At 48.0% G+C, this 16,744-nt stretch overlaps 1 protein-coding gene across 2 annotated transcripts in view; it reads right to left on the bottom strand.

The window, feature by feature from the left end:
- Nucleotides 1-15,565: 15,565 nt before the first annotated feature.
- Nucleotides 15,566-16,744, bottom strand: part of KMT2B (lysine methyltransferase 2B) — a 47,351-nt gene continuing 46,172 nt past the window's right edge. For both annotated transcript variants that reach the window (XM_040422333.1, XM_040422331.1), the window contains exon 37: nucleotides 15,566-16,677. In XM_040422333.1, the coding sequence (XP_040278267.1) occupies nucleotides 16,402-16,677 (276 nt within the window). In that variant the 3' untranslated portion in view covers nucleotides 15,566-16,401. The remainder of the gene's footprint in view (nucleotides 16,678-16,744) is intronic.

Genomic DNA, 16,744 nt, shown 5'->3' on the forward strand with positions numbered 1-16,744 from the left:
TGATTAGATATTTATCCCCCAGCCTGTAGATAGACAGGGAAAGTGTTGCTGCTGGAAAAAACCCTTTCAAGCAAATCCTTAAAGGGCATCTGTCAGCAGTTTTGTACCTATGACCCTGGCTGACCTGTTACATGTGCGCTTGGCAGCCGAAGGCATCTGTGTTGGTCCCATGTTCATATGTGCTCGCATTGCTGAGAAACGTGATGTTTTATTATATGCAAATGAGCCTCTAGGAGCAACGGGGGCGTTACCATTACACCTAGAGGCTCTGCTCACTGCAAGTTGATTGACAGATTTACACTGCCTGGTCCTGTCAGAGTGCAGACGGCGCGGCAGTTGCAGAGAGCAGAGCCGCTAGGTGTAACGGCAACGCCTCCGTTGCTCCTAGAAGCTCATTTGCATATATTTTAACTTTCTTTTTCTCAGCAATGCGGGCACATATAAACACGGGACCAGCACAGATGCCTTCAGCTGCCAAACGCACATGTAACAGGTCAGCCGGTGTCATAGGGACAAAACTGCTGACAGATGCCCTTTAAGGATTTGCTTGACAGACTTTTCCCAGCAGCAACACTTTCCCAAAAGACCTCATGTGTTACTTGTAGTTTTCCGTGCGGATTTGATGCAACTTTGCCGCAGATCTCACCCTTGCATTGTATAGGGTGAAATACGCATAAAGAGTTGACATGCCGATTTCAAAATCCACGCGGAACAACAACAAAAAAGCTAAGTATACATGAGATTTGTCTAATCTTATACACTTTGCTGGTAAGGTATTATGCAGTGGTTTTTCCACATGAGAATCCACACGGGGAAAAACGTAGGTAATCCGCAGGTAACCTTAGTGGAGATCCCTCCTCAGCTTCGTTCCTGGACTGCTATGTTCTGCTGTAGTTATGTCGACACATGAGCTAGTAAGGACAGCAGCATCCTGGACACACAGATCCAGTATACTGTATATTGCCACACAAGAAGAGTCTGAAAACAAGAGCAGGTTGCAAACTGTCACATCCTTGTATAACTACAGCTGACCCTGTTGTGGAATAGCACTCAGGGAGAATAAGGTTTATTGCGGCTAGCCGGGAGCATCAGGCGGCATGATACTATATATTTTTCATTTTCTCCTTCAGTCCCATGCTTTGGTAGACTCAATGTCCGTGACTTCTAACAGCTTCAATAGCCGCCCATCCGGAAACGATAAAGAAAACCACCGCCAGAGTCATGGAACGCGAGGCTGTAAAGGTATGTAGAGAGTTGGAAGTTCTAGGAAGATGGAACGGGTTCTCGTTAAATCAATTCCCAACGGTGGCACAACCACCTACTAACTGGCTGACCATGCTGAGAATTGTAGTTTGGCATCAGCTGGCCACTGGTTAACTAAATGATCTTGTAAGAGGTGGGCGACAAACCCAAATAATACGTTTCGCTATCCAAATGTTGTCGCTAAAATATAACTTTTATTAATACATAATATATAAAAGGATTTCTCCACTAATTGTGTAAATAAAAAATGTGCACAAGACATCCTAGGTGGCGTAGTCACCGGGCATGAGTATGTCATGTGACACTCACCCCTAAACCTAAGACTGTGTACAGTATATGCGGGGGGATTAATTGCACAATAAGTTTCTCACCATCCCCTCCTGGTGCAGATGTTCTGATATGCTCAATCCCCTGGAAACTGATGCAGTTGGTCACATTAGGGTGGTATGTCGCAACATTCTGAGCAATTTGTGGATCAGCTTCATTAGCAATGTTGCGTAGATGTTCACCAATGCGGCGTCTAAACTCGCAAGTTGCTACATATACCACCCCCGTCGTTCTGCAATTAATAAAAGACTGGATGTCATATACCTTTTTCGTGCTCGTACTTACCACTGTTCTCCCCTTCTTTATCGCTCTGCATGCCACACAACCACTACAACTGAAAGTCCCCGGTGGTCTCTTGGGTAGCCTTGTTTCCAGTGCTGGAGTAGAAAAAGCACCGTGTACTAGTTTGTCCCTAAGATTACCACCTCTGCGATATGTGACAAGCAGGTAATAACCCACTAGGTGTCCCACTACCGGGTCTGCTTGCAGGGGGCCCCAGTTGTCTTTAAGGACCCTCCATATCTCCTTATGTGCCGTGTCAAACGTGCCAAGGATTCTAGCTTTGGAATTATCAGCACTGACAGTTCTAGGATGTAATAGACTGCATGATAGTATGCCTTTCTAAGTCGTTCTGCTGGGTACCCCCTCTGATTAAATCTGCTCCTCAAATCATTTGCAGCAATTCTAAAGTCGGACCATTCGGAACAATTACGCCTTGCCCGAAAATATTGTCCCTTTGGAATACTGCGCTTCAATGGGAGTGGGTGACTACTTTACTTTCCCATTGAAGCAATGTATTTGTAGCCGTAGGTTTCCTGTACATAATCAGCTGCCCCCTGCACTATATTTTCCTCTGTACATAGGGATATAATTCTGCTGGAAGCTAGTAATGTTCAGGGACAGACCAGTAACCTAATGGACCGCAGAGATGAGGGCATTTAAAAGGGGTTCTGCAGTTTGTTTAAACTGATGATCTATCCTCTGGATAGATCATCAGCATCTGATCGGTGGGGGTCCGACCCCCGCCAATCAGCTGTTTGAGAAGGCAGCAGCGCTGGCAGTAGTTTACCGCAGGCCCAGTGACATCACGACTAGTATCACTGGCCTGGGCGGGGCTAAGCCCCATTCAAGTGAACAGAGCTTAGCCCCGCCCAGGTCAGTTGATACTAGTCGTGACGTCACTGGGCCGGCGGTAAACAGTGAGAAGGCCGTGGCGCTGCTGGAGCGCCGCTGCCTTCTCAAACAGCTGATCAGCGGGGGTCCGACCCCTGCCATTTAGATGCTGATGATCTATCCAGAGGATAGATCATCAGATTAAACAAACTGCAGAACCCCTTTACTACCACAGCGCCATAGCCCCTTCACACCTTTTGGGTAGTGCTGTATATGTGGCCGCTCACCATTTTTAATTGCCCAAACCCCGACGCCCTCCAACTAGGTCTAAAGCAGGGATGGCCAACCTGTGGCTCTCCGGCAGTTGTAAAATTACAATTCCCAGCATGCCCTGCTGTAGGCTGATAGCTGTAGGCAGCCTAGGCATGCTGGGAGTTGTAGTTTTGCAACAGCTGGAGAGCCGCAGGTTGGCCATCCCTGGTCTAAAGGAAAGGAACATTGATGGGCACCATTATGCACATTTACATCCGGGGCGCGTGGGATTTAGCACACATTGCCATACATCTACTAGCACCCCCCCGTCATGGCAGAGGAGGTTCTAACAAAGGCTCCCATATCTGTATGCCCATTAGATCCTGCTAGAAGCAGAGAGTACAGTGAGTTACAGAAGTATTGCAGAAGATCTAGCAGCCCTACTGGGAAGAGCACAAAAGGCGATATAAATGTAAAAATGTACCTACTCCAGGTTTTGCGACTTTATTTTTACACCCCAGTTGCCAGTTTCTGAAAAGGGTGTGTGGAGAGGGCAGCGATTTGGGCAAGGCCAGTTATCATTAATTACACTAGAAACTGCGCCCCACACGAGCTGGAGCAGATTTCAGTCAGACGCAGGGACTGCCGGAGGAGACTAGGAGATTTGTGAAACTCACCTGTAAAATCTTTTTCTCGTCTTTTCCATTGGGGGACACAGACCATGGGTATAGCTTAGGTCATTACTAGGAGGAGACACTATGCAAATAAGAAAGAACAGCTCCTCCTCCACAGGCTATACCCCCATGCTCCAACAGGAGGACCTCGGTGCGTGCAAAAGCAGTAGGAGAAGGAGACCAAATATTAACAAAGAACAACAGAACATAGGAATACCGCCATCGGGCCGTTAACCATAAGATCCCAATAGAATAGAACCCACCCCTCCTGTAACAGACAAGAATGGGTGGGAGGTGTGTCCCCCAATGGAAAAGACGAGAAAAAGATTTTACAGGTGAGTTTCACAAAAAAATCTCCTTTTCTCGCCCATTCCATTGGGGGACACAGACCATGGGACGTCCTAGAGCAGTCCATGGGGTGGGAAGACCAACACCTCCAGAGGGAAAACGTCCAACGGTTAAAGAGGAACCACAGCCTGCAATACCTTGCGCCCAAGGACAGCATCAGCTGACGCCAGAGAGTGCAGCTGGTAGAACTTTGTAAAGGTATGTAAGGACGACCAGGTGGCCGCCTTACAAAGCTGTGATCTAGAGGCTCGATTGCGCCTAGCCCGGGAGGCCCCCACCGCCCTGGTGGAGTGCGCGGTAACCCCCGCTGGGGGAATGCTACCCCGGGACCTATAGGCCATGGCAATAGTGGACCGAATCCACCGAGTCACAGTGGCCTTGGAGGCCGCCAGACCCAGACGAGGCCCCTCGGGAACCACAAAAAGGGAGTCCGAGCAGCGAAATGGGGCAGTAACCGACAGGTACACCCGTAAAGCACGGACAACATCCAGAGAATGGAGAGCGCGCTCCTTGGGGTTCGCCGGGGCGGGGCAAAAGGATAGCAGGACTATGTCCTCGTTAAGGTGGAAGGCGGAAACCACCTTGGGCAAAAAAGGGACTGGGCGCAGTACCACCTTGTCCTTGTGGAAGACCAAAAAGGGCTCTTTAGAGGAAAGGGCGGCCAGCTCCGATACCCTCCTGATAGAGGTGATGGCCACCAAAAAGACCACCTGTAGGTGAGAAGACTCAGGGAAATGTCCCTCAGGGGCTCAAAAGGAGCCGCCTGGAGAGAAGACAGAACCAGGTTCAGATGCCAGGGGGGCAGAGGAGGGACATACGGAGGGACCGAATGCGCCACCCCCTGCAGGAAGGTCCTCACCGGACCTAGCAGAGGGAGAAAGCGCTGAAAGAAAATGGCCAGAGCGGAGACCTGACCCTTCAGAGAGCTCAGGGACATTCCTATCTCAAGACCCGACTGGAGAAAAGAGAGGACCACCGGAACGGAGAAATGAAGGGGAAAAACGCCTATCTTCTCGCAAAAGGCAAGAAAGGCCTTCCAGGTACGATAGTATATCCTGGAGGAAGCCGGTTTCCTGGCTTTGATCATGGTCTTTGCGACCGAGTCCGAGAAGCCCCCCTCTTCAAGATGGCGGTTTCAACAGCCACGCCGTTAAACAAAGTGGTTGTAAATTATGGTGGAAGAGAGGTCCTTGAGACAGCAGGTCCTCACTGAGAGGAAGAGGCCACGGAACATCCGCCAGCATCCGAGTGACCTCCGAGAACCAGGCGCGGCGAGGCCAATCGGGGACGATGAGGATGGTCGGGATTCCTTCTGCCGCGACCCTGCGAAGAACCTTTGGGAGTAGAGGCAGTGGTGGGAAGACAGAGGAGTGCGAAGTCTTGCCACGGAGACACCAGAGCGTCCACCCCGTACGCCTCCGGATCCCGAGCTCGGGCCAGGAACGTGGGAACCTTGTTGTTGAGCCTGGACGCCATCAAGTCCACGTCCGGGCGCCCCCAACAGCGACAGACGTCCTCGAATACGTCCGGAAGCAGAGACCACTCTCCCGGATCCACCCTGTTGCAGCTGAGAAAGTCCGCCGTCCAGTTTTCGACCCCTGGGATGTACACTGCAGACAACATTGGAACGTGAGCCTCCGCCCACTGGAGGATCCTCTTCACCTCCTGCGGGTTCCGCCCTGAGGATTGATGTAGGCCACGGCTGTGGCATTGTCCGACTGGATCCTTACTGGGAGACCCGCTAGGAGGGGGGTCCAATGAGACAGAGAGGAAAATTGCTCTGAGCTCCAATATGTTGGCTTCCACTTCTGAGCACACCCCCTGAACCGTCCGAGCCCGGAGAACACCGCCCCAACCCAGGAGACTGGCATCGGTGGTGATGACTGTCCGGGAGATTGGGAGGAAGGATATCCCCGATGTCAGCTTCTGAGGGGACAGCCACCACTGGAGGTCCATGCGAACCCGAGGAGGAAGGCGGATCCGAGAATCCAGACCCCTCGATGTCCTGTCCCAGAAGGACAGGATTGCCTGCTGCAGAGGCCGAGTGTGAAACTGGGCAAAGGGGACTGCCTCGAAGGAGGCCACTATAAGCCCCAGAACCTGCATGCACTCCCGGATGGAGAGACACAGGGAATGCAGAAGGCGAGACACTGACTCCCGTATCCGTGAGAACGTGCAATCTGGGAGGAATACCCAGGCTGCAGTAGTGTCCATAATCATCCCCAGGAAGGACACCCTCTGGGAAGGTTGGAGAGGACTTCGGGAAGTTGATCAGCCAGCCGAACTGTTGCAGAGTCTGAACAGTGATCCTGTCTTCGGCCTGGGGACGAGAGGGAGCCTTTATCAGAATGTCGTCCAGGTAGGGCAGCAGAGATATGCCCCTGGTACGGAGAAGCGCCATGATCGGCGCCAAGATCTTTGTGAATACCCGCGGGGCTGTCGCCAGCCCAAAAGGAAGGGCGACGGACTGATAATGACGGTCGCCAATGGCGAAGCGCAGGAACCTGTGGTGAGATTCTGCAATAGGGACATGCAGATAGGCGTCCCGGATGTCCCCCGATGCGAGGAACTCCCCTGGAAGAAGAGAAGCAATAACGGAGCGGAGGGACTCCATCCGGAACCTCCGCACCCGCAGGGACTTGTTTAACAGCGTCAGGTCTAGGACCGGACGCACTGATCCCTCCTTCTTTGGCACTACAAAGAGATTTGAGTAGAAAACTGCCCCCTGTTCCTCCAGAGGAACTGGGACAACTACTCCCCTGACCAGAAGGTAAGAAACCGTTTGTATAAAGGGCCGAGGCTCGGGCCGGATCCCCCGGAACACGAGACGGAAAGAAACGTTCCGGAGGTCTGGAAACTAATTCTATCTTGTAACCGGAAGTTACAATTTCCAGGGCCCAGGCATCTTGAACGTGAGCTCTACAGACATGCTGAAAGCTGAAAGGAGAGCAGACAGCCCCCCACCGCTTGCCCCAGAGGACTGCTTGGGAACCGCGGGGCGGGCAGAACTCCCCTGGAACTGTGCCAGCTGGGGCCAAGAAGGTTGAGGCTTAAAGGAAGGCTTCTTGCGGGAGTCCTGAGAGCCGCCGGAGGAAGGGGCTGTCGCAGACCTAGAGGAGGAGAAGCGCCGAAAGGACTGGTTTCTAGAGCCAGAGGGGCGAGCTCTGAAAGCGCGCTTGGATCTAGATTGGATAGAGATAATCCACGGCACACCAATGTTTTTTTTACTTTGCAAATTTATTGTAGGTACATATTGGTATTTCACAAGATTTTGTCAATATATGACTAGTCGCGCCATAACTGTGATATAAGCAAAAAATCACATATATATTTTTGTAGGCCTTGCTATGTCCCAACGTTTCGGTCCTGTCAAAGACCTTTCTCAAGGGATCTGAAAAGGAGTATAAATAAAGGTTTTATTTGGCGTCTCAAAATGGCGACCATAGTGCACTATTGACCCATATGAAAACATAAACAAATAGGAAGAATTTATATATATATATATATATATATATGCATGCATGTATGTATACATGTATGTACACGTGTATGCAATTACACACACACATACGCACACACCCATGCACAAAAAACCGCATGCAAACATATAGATCTCAGATTAATGACTTTAGTAAAGAGAGAGTAAAAGGTAGGTAAAGTAGGAGGGAGATTGAGGATATATGACTGGTCGAGTAGATGCTGTTTCTGATAAAGAGAGTACATGATAAATGAGATAAGGCTAGCGCATGAACCCTTACTCATCAGTAAGATATACTTTCAGAATTAGGAATCAATCTAAAAAGGTGGGTAAAATTTAGTATGGTGAGCTTAAAAACGTTATGTCTATAGATAAATGGAATAGCAGTTAGGATATGCGTATATAATATCTCGATCTGTAGTAATACATGAACTTACCAAGGCCGGTTGGTCGAACTGCATGGTGTAGGCGCTGCGTATGTGTACCTCTGGTGGCGTTTTAAGACGAGCGGCCGGAAGTCATGTGTCTGCTTTGACCTGTGTCCGGGTTCAGCGGGTCACATGATCGTCGGTGACGTCATGTGAGCAGCGCGGCCGCAGGACACAGTGGGGCATGCGCACTAAGTGCTGGGATGATAAGTAGAGGTCTAGCATTGTACTAGATATATGTGTTATATTACGTCTGGAGGGGTGAATAATGGTAATAATCGACTGGGGATCAGACAGCTGATTGATTCACAAGAAGGGGGAGGGGTTGTATGAGGAATATTAAAGATATTTGAAGTAGAGAGTGTTTGTAGTTCTATGCTGCTACTTGAATAAGGGAGAATAGGGACAGTTGTCGAAGTAGAAAAGGGGTCACATACATATATAAAAAGAAATAATTTGAAGCATGATGTAGCAATTCCTTTGATTCTCAGCATACTCAGATATAAAGTATAAAGAGAAAAGATGAAAAATAAATAACAAAAAAGCCAAAAAAACGAAAGGCGAAAAAACATTATATAGTTCTTAGATTTTATGAATGAATATATAAGCATATAGGTATCTATGCGTACTAAAATCTTATACTATATTCTAATCTATGATGAGGTGGAGGGGGTTGGGGGTGGGAAGGGGAAGGGGTGGAAGGGAAAGGTAGGAGGGGAGGCAAGGGGGGGGGGGGGGAAAGGGTGGGAGGGAAGGTGGAAAAGAGGGGGGAAAAAGGGGGAGGGGGGGGGGTTAGTTTTCTCACCAACTTGTATATTGACTATGTTTATAATCCAACTAGGGAGCCTGAAATAAAGGAGAGGTACATACGTATTAATATCAGAAGTAACATTATAGTACCATATCAGTCCACAATATTCAAAGATAAGTATAAATATTTAGAGATCACAGTAAAAGTCACACTCCTCTTGATACATTCCATCTAGAATTAGAATTGCAGCGATTCTTTCGCAATATAAGATTAAAGGCACATTTCAACCAGACAGACCCCATATCAACTTCATCACAAGCCAGTACCTCAGACCCTTTATCATTAAAAAACTTAAATCTGAGATTAAAAAGCACATTCATGCCTCCTAGAACCTACCACCCAGCAGAAACTTATATCTCCTTCACATACCAATCAATTCAACAGATTATTAAAGCCCAACAGACAGGTAAATTTAAACACACTAATAACCTCCCCATAGAAGAACAAAGGGCCATCACAGAATTACAAACCAATCAGGACATCATTATCAAACCGGCTGACAAAGGGGGAGCGATAGTAGTTATGAACAAGAGCATGTACATTAACGAAGTGCAAAATCAATTGAGAGACTCCACTACCTATGTGCCATTATCATCTAACCCAACAACTATGTTAGCCAACAAAATCCAGTCCGTCTTATCACATTATCAAGAACGAGGTATAATAGATAGTAAAACATCTACTTATTTAACCAAACAACACCCAATAATTCCAGTTTTTTATATCCTGCCCAAAATACATAAGAGTTTAGAGAACCCCCCCGGAAGACCAATCGTTGCCTCCACAGAATCCATCTTATCCCCTCTCTCCATTTATTTAGACCGCATACTTACCCCACTTATCAAGACGTCACGATCATTCCTATTAGACACCAATGACTTTATTTCCAAAATCAAACAGATCGTACCAGAATCAGATACCATACTGTTGACCATGGATGTCAACAGTCTATACACGTCCATCGAACACGACAAAGGCATCAAAGCCACAGCACATCTACTTTCCACTACCTCCACTTTAACTCCTACACAACAGGAATTCTGCTTATCCTTGCTTACTTTAGTGTTGAAAGAAAACTACTTCCTCTTTGGGGATCAGTACTATATTCAAAAACGGGGTACCGCAATGGGGGCCAATGTAGCCCCGCCTTATGCAAACGCCTTTATGATCCACTTTGAGGAACAGTTTGTCTACACACATCATCTTTTCCAACAGCACGCAAAAACATGGCTCCGATTTATCGACGACATTTTCTGTTTGTGGAAAGGTCCTATATCAAGTGCTTTACATTTTCATCATTACCTTGATAACATCTACCCTGAACTCGGGTTCACAGTCATAACCAATACTGAGAGAATTAGTTTTCTAGACACTCTAGTTCTGAAAGATCCATCAGGTCACATCCAATTTGACCTTTACAATAAACCAACGGACAGGAACAGCTTACTACATTATACCAGTAACCACTCTAGAGCCACCAAAGCGTCACTCCCTAAATCTCAACTCACAAGGTTAGAAAGAATAGTAACAGATCCATTAACATTACAACAGAGACAAGCGGATATGAAAACCAAATTCAGACAAAGGGGCTACCCTGACCAATTGATCACTAACAAATCGTCAACAAGCAAACAAACTACTCCACAAACCACCATTCCCCCACCACGGATACCATGCATTCTCACATATCATCCCCTGGCTCCAAAAATCCAACAAACAATCAGAAAACAATGGTCTATACTGTCACAAGCATACCCCGAGATTCCAGAATTCCAGTCTCCTCCTATCACCTGTTATAAAAGATCACAAAATATTAGGGACCACCTCATCCGTGCAGATATTGGACCTTTAGAAAAAATACCAAAGCAACGTTTTTTACAAAATCCGAAATATGGCACCTTCCCGTGCCTACATTGCGCACAGTGCTCGAGTGTGATTAAGGGTAACTTTATTACACATCCACACACGGGCAAAAGATTCCCTATCAAAGGCTACTATACCTGTGATTCCTCATTCGTTGTCTATCTAATTAAATGCCCTTGTGGACTTTGTTATGTGGGTGAAACCACGCAACAAATAAGGAACCGTATTTCCAAACACAAATCCACTGTTAGGACTGAACAATTACTGTTACCAATCCCAGCGCACTTTAAGGAACACCACCACCAGATTTCATCCTTACGCTACCAGGTCTTGGAACAAGTTAATACCCCACGGAGGGGTGGCAACAGGATTAAAACATTGAAAGAAAGAGAAAGCTTTTGGATACACCGACTGGACACTTTATCCCCGAGAGGCCTTAATCGGGAATGTGACTTTTACTGTGATCTCTAAATATTTATACTTATCTTTGAATATTGTGGACTGATATGGTACTATAATGTTACTTCTGATATTAATACGTATGTACCTCTCCTTTATTTCAGGCTCCCTAGTTGGATTATAAACATAGTCAATATACAAGTTGGTGAGAAAACTAACCCCCCCCCCTCCCCCTTTTTCCCCCCTCTTTTCCACATTCCCTCCCACCCTTTCCCCCCCCCCCCCCTTGCCTCCCCTCCTACCTTTCCCTTCCACCCCTTCCCCTTCCCACCCCCAACCCCCTCCACCTCATCATAGATTAGAATATAGTATAAGATTTTAGTACGCATAGATACCTATATGCTTATATATTCATTCATAAAATCTAAGAACTATATAATGTTTTTTCGCCTTTCGTTTTTTTGGCTTTTTTGTTATTTATTTTTCATCTTTTCTCTTTATACTTTATATCTGAGTATGCTGAGAATCAAAGGAATTGCTACATCATGCTTCAAATTATTTCTTTTTATATATGTATGTGACCCCTTTTCTACTTCGACAACTGTCCCTATTCTCCCTTATTCAAGTAGCAGCATAGAACTACAAACACTCTCTACTTCAAATATCTTTAATATTCCTCATACAACCCCTCCCCCTTCTTGTGAATCAATCAGCTGTCTGATCCCCAGTCGATTATTACCATTATTCACCCCTCCAGACGTAATATAACACATATATCTAGTACAATGCTAGACCTCTACTTATCATCCCAGCACTTAGTGCGCATGCCCCACTGTGTCCTGCGGCCGCGCTGCTCACATGACGTCACCGACGATCATGTGACCCGCTGAACCCGGACACAGGTCAAAGCAGACACATGACTTCCGGCCGCTCGTCTTAAAACGCCACCAGAGGTACACATACGCAGCGCCTACACCATGCAGTTCTACCAACCGGCCTTGGTAAGTTCATGTATTACTACAGATCGAGATATTATATACGCATATCCTAACTGCTATTCCATTTATCTATAGACATAACGTTTTTAAGCTCACCATACTAAATTTTACCCACCTTTTTAGATTGATTCCTAATTCTGAAAGTATATCTTACTGATGAGTAAGGGTTCATGCGCTAGCCTTATCTCATTTATCATGTACTCTCTTTATCAGAAACAGCATCTACTCGACCAGTCATATATCCTCAATCTCCCTCCTACTTTACCTACCTTTTACTCTCTCTTTACTAAAGTCATTAATCTGAGATCTATATGTTTGCATGCGGTTTTTTGTGCATGGGTGTGTGCGTATGTGTGTGTGTAATTGCATACACGTGTACATACATGTATACATACATGCATGCATATATATATATATATATATATATAAATTCTTCCTATTTGTTTATGTTTTCATATGGGTCAATAGTGCACTATGGTCGCCATTTTGAGACGCCAAATAAAACCTTTATTTATACTCCTTTTCAGATCCCTTGAGAAAGGTCTTTGACAGGACCGAAACGTTGGGACATAGCAAGGCCTACAAAAATATATATGTGATTTTTTGCTTATATCACAGTTATGGCGCGACTAGTCATATATTGACAAAATCTTGTGAAATACCAATATGTACCTACAATAAATTTGCAAAGTAAAAAAAACATTGGTGTGCCGTGGATTATCTCTATATATTCTGCGACTGAAGTCCTCTGCGAGCACCCACCACCATACCAAGGTGTGCGGATTCTACAATTTCCTACAATTGGATCTAGATTGGGGCAGGTGTGTACTCTTGCCCCCCGTAGCGTCAGAGATAATCTCATCCAGCTTAGCCCCGAAGAGCCTGGAGCCCGCAAAGGGGGAGGTTAGTGAGGGAGCGCTTGGAGGAAGCGTCGGCGTCCCAGACCTTCAACGTGACCGAGAGGGCCGAAATCCGCGCAAAGAGAGTGCTGACATCCAATGAGGCCTCACAGGGGAATGTTGTCGCCTGGGACATCTGAAGAATGAAGTTCAGGGTGTCCCCAGAGGCATCCTGCTCCGCGAGGTCCTGATAATGGCGCTGCAACCACACCAAAAGCGCCCCTGGCTACCCAGGCTGAGGCGAACGCGGGCCGCAGACCTGTGCCCGCCAGAGAAAAGATGGCTTTGGAAAGAGAGTCCAAACGCCTGTCAATGGAGTCCTGTAGGGAGGACCCGTCCAGGACTGGTATTGCCGTATTCTTAGCCAATCTGGCCACCGGCGGGTCGACCTTAGGAGGAGAAGACCACTGCCGCACGTTATCTGCCGGGAAAGGATAAAGAGTATCCATACACCTTGTAGCAGAAAAATGGTGATTAGGGCGTTCCCAAGCCTTCGAAAGGACCTTGGCGAACTCGCCATGAATGGGGAATGTGACTGCCTCCGGTTTCCTGGAGTGGAAGAGGGGGAATTCCTGGCTACTAGTAGAAGGAGGTTCCCCCTGGATGTCCAAGGTGTCACGTACCGCCGTGACCAAGTCTGCCACCATGGTGGAGAGCTTAGGTGAGGGTTCCGGCTCCGTGTCCTCGTCCGAGCCGGACCTTTCCCCTTCAGACCTGTAATCCCTGCGAGAGGGAGAGGCTGAACACGCCTCCAGGCGAGGGGGGGGGGGAGCAGAGTCATCTGAGGAGGGATGCTGCTGCGTACGCTGCCTCTTAACGGTCGAGCGTCCTCTGTGGGGGGCACCGGGAGGTGGAGTGGTGCTAACCACAGGGACTGCAGGCAGTGGATCAGTGGCCGCCATGCGTTCCATAAAGGCCATGGCCGCGCGCGAGACTTGGGCCAAGTCCGCGGCCGCCCTAGCTATGGCAACGGCCCAGGAGGGCTCCGAAGGGGCGGAGGAGGGACTAGGCTGGTTTGGTGGAGGGGGAGGTGGATGATCCTGTCCCGAGGACAAGGCAAGAGTCACAGCAGCCTGTAACCGACAGTGGCAAGCAGTAGACCTTACAGGATCCCAGTGGGACCTGAGGCGTCGCTTTAGATTTTTGGGAGGCCCCAGGTTTAGGCATGATGGTGGCAATACCGGAGTCAGGGTCTCCTACTGTTTTGCAGAACACTGCGAAAAAAATTGCGGTAAAAAATTGTGCGCGGGAACTCTGAAAAAAGGCAGACCCCGGCTCCGAAAATAGCGCCCACCGCCAGAATGCAGGGGACAAGAATGAATCCCTCCTCCCTCTCAACCAGCCGGCCCTCCCAGATCCACAGGTAAGCCCCTAAAGAACTGTGTCACAGTGTCAGCACGGGGGGAGGGGGAGATTGCAGGAGAGCCGGTGTACTTATCTGAGTCCTGCAGTCTTCACCCTCTGTACCGGACCAGCAGGGGGTCACCTCTTCAGTCATCTGGCACAAGGAGTGGCAGTGCACTGGTTAGAGGGCAGGATTAGGTGACCCTGGATCTGGTAGGCCACCGGAGACGCACCATGCGACCCTGCGTCCTCGGTTTAGAAAAAAACAGGAGCAGGAGTGTCACCTCCTTATCCGACACTAAGCTAAAACTGAGGTCCTCCTGTTGGAGCATGGGGGTATAGCCAGTGGAGGAGGAGCTGTTTTTTATTATTTGCATAGTGTCTTCTCCTAGTAATGGCCTAAGCTATACCCATGGTCTGTATCCCCCAATGGAATGGGCGAGAAATATCATTTATGAGTAGGCCCGCGCCTAGTCAGGAATTAGGTGCCTGCTCGGGCAGCGAATAGCTTATCAATAAGGGTACTTTCACACTAGCGTTAATCTTTTCCGGCACCGAGTTCCGTCCTAGAGGCTCTATACAGGAAAATAACTGATCATTTTTTTTCCCGATGCATTCTGAATGGAGAGCAATCCGTTCAGGATGCATCAGGATGTCTTCAGTTCAGTCTTTTAGATTTTTCAGGACGGAGATAATACCGCAGCATGCTACGGCCAAAATCCCGGAACACTTGCCATTGACATGCATTAATGCCGGATAAGGCACTGCGGTCTGCGCATGCTCAGATCGCAAAAAATGTGAAAAATAAATAAATGCCGGATCTGTTTTTCCGGATGACACCGGAGAGACGGCTCCGGTATTTCAATCCATTTGTCATACGGATCAGGATCCTGATCCGTCTGACAAATGCCATCAGTTTGCATACGTTTTGACGGATCCGTCGCCGGAACTGCCTGCCGGAATCCTATGCCGCAAGTACCCTAAGCTGTTCAAAAGGGCAATAAAAATTAGGATTCATCCCACTCCAAAAAAAAATTTAAAAAATAAAGTTTTTTTTTTTATTACCTGGACAGAAAAGAAAAGGACGGCTTTTAGAATGAAACAGAGGGAAAAAAAATCTGAGACTTTAAAGGCACTAAAGAAACTTCCAAATAAAGATAATTTTCAAAGAAAAAAAACTGCAGCGGGCGATACTTCCTCTCCCGTCCACCACCCTGCCATCCCTCCCATCCACCACCCTACCATCCCTCCCGTCCACCACCCTGCCATCCCTCCCGTCCACCACCCTGCCATCCCTCCCGTCCACCACCCTGCCATCCCTCCCGTCCACCCCTGTAGGGTCAGAAGTAATTCACCCGAAAACCAAGATGGCAAAATGTTCCTTTTATTTAAAATGCTAAACAGGTGAGACATGAATCATTATTCTCCAGTCCTTAAATAAAAAAAGTGCATAGAAAACCAACGTCCTTACAAATCTGTGTACAAGTATTTACAGTTTCTCCGCCGTCCACTTACATTTCATATTCTCAGAACAGCGTCGCGCTCGCCGCTCATCCCCCGGAGAAACAAAGAGTTGAAAAAATAAAATAAAATAAATCATAGGAAAGGAAAGAAAAGATGGAGTCCACCCGGAGAGGAGCGCCCCACTATACAAAGCCGGAAGGAGGAGTCGGGGGGAAGGGAGGGCTCTGGAAAGGTCATTAGCAGCAGAAGGATTAAAATGATTGTCACCCCCAAAAAGTCCTATTTTTTTTATTTTATTTTTTATTTCTTTGCTCCCCAACATTTGGGTCAGCTTATCCTATGGGAGTGATGGGATTTTGGAAAATACACTGGTTAAAAAAGAACATCCTTGCTGTTTGCCTGGCCTTAGCACAGCGCCCCCTATCTACAATATGCCATGAAACCCCCTGAAAATAGAAATGCACAAGGGGCAAACAAGGATCAGGAAGTAGCAGCGAGGGAGGGAACTATAGAGAGGACCCTGAGAGGAAGGAGAGGACCTGCCCTGGAGTCTTGCAGGGGACAGCAGGGCAGAGGGTAAAGTGCGGTTTCCGGTGATGCTCTCCTCTGCGCCGAGCCTCCATATTGTACGTACAGCCATCTGCACAGAGAGAAGCACCATTGATCTTTCTCAGCCCGGTCAAGGGAGGCTTTGGTGCGTCCGCCTTGGGAAGTGCCAGCACCTCCGCCGCCAGCCGCGTTCAGTTGAGGTACCGGCGACACTTCTTGGCACCGCAGTTGCAAGGAAGCTTGTTGCTGGCATCCTCGATGGGGAACTTGTAGTCGTAGGTCAGCTCCTCGCCGCGGTAAATGCTCCGGAGGGCGAAGATGACAATGTGCTTCTGGCCTTCCACATGGATGACCCTGGAGTAGCAGTTGGGCTCGCACGAGTGGTTGATGAAGCGCGCCGCGTTGCCGTGCATCGTAGCGTCCACCACATCAAAGTCATCGATGCGGAACATGTAACAACCGATGCCCTGGAAGGAAAGGCAAAGATCAGAGAAGTCAACGATTTCCCCCCCACCTCGCCTTTTCCAAGATCTT

The sequence above is a fragment of the Bufo bufo genome, chromosome 1, assembly GCF_905171765.1.
Source record: "Bufo bufo chromosome 1, aBufBuf1.1, whole genome shotgun sequence".
NCBI classification, from domain to species: domain Eukaryota; kingdom Metazoa; phylum Chordata; class Amphibia; order Anura; family Bufonidae; genus Bufo; species Bufo bufo.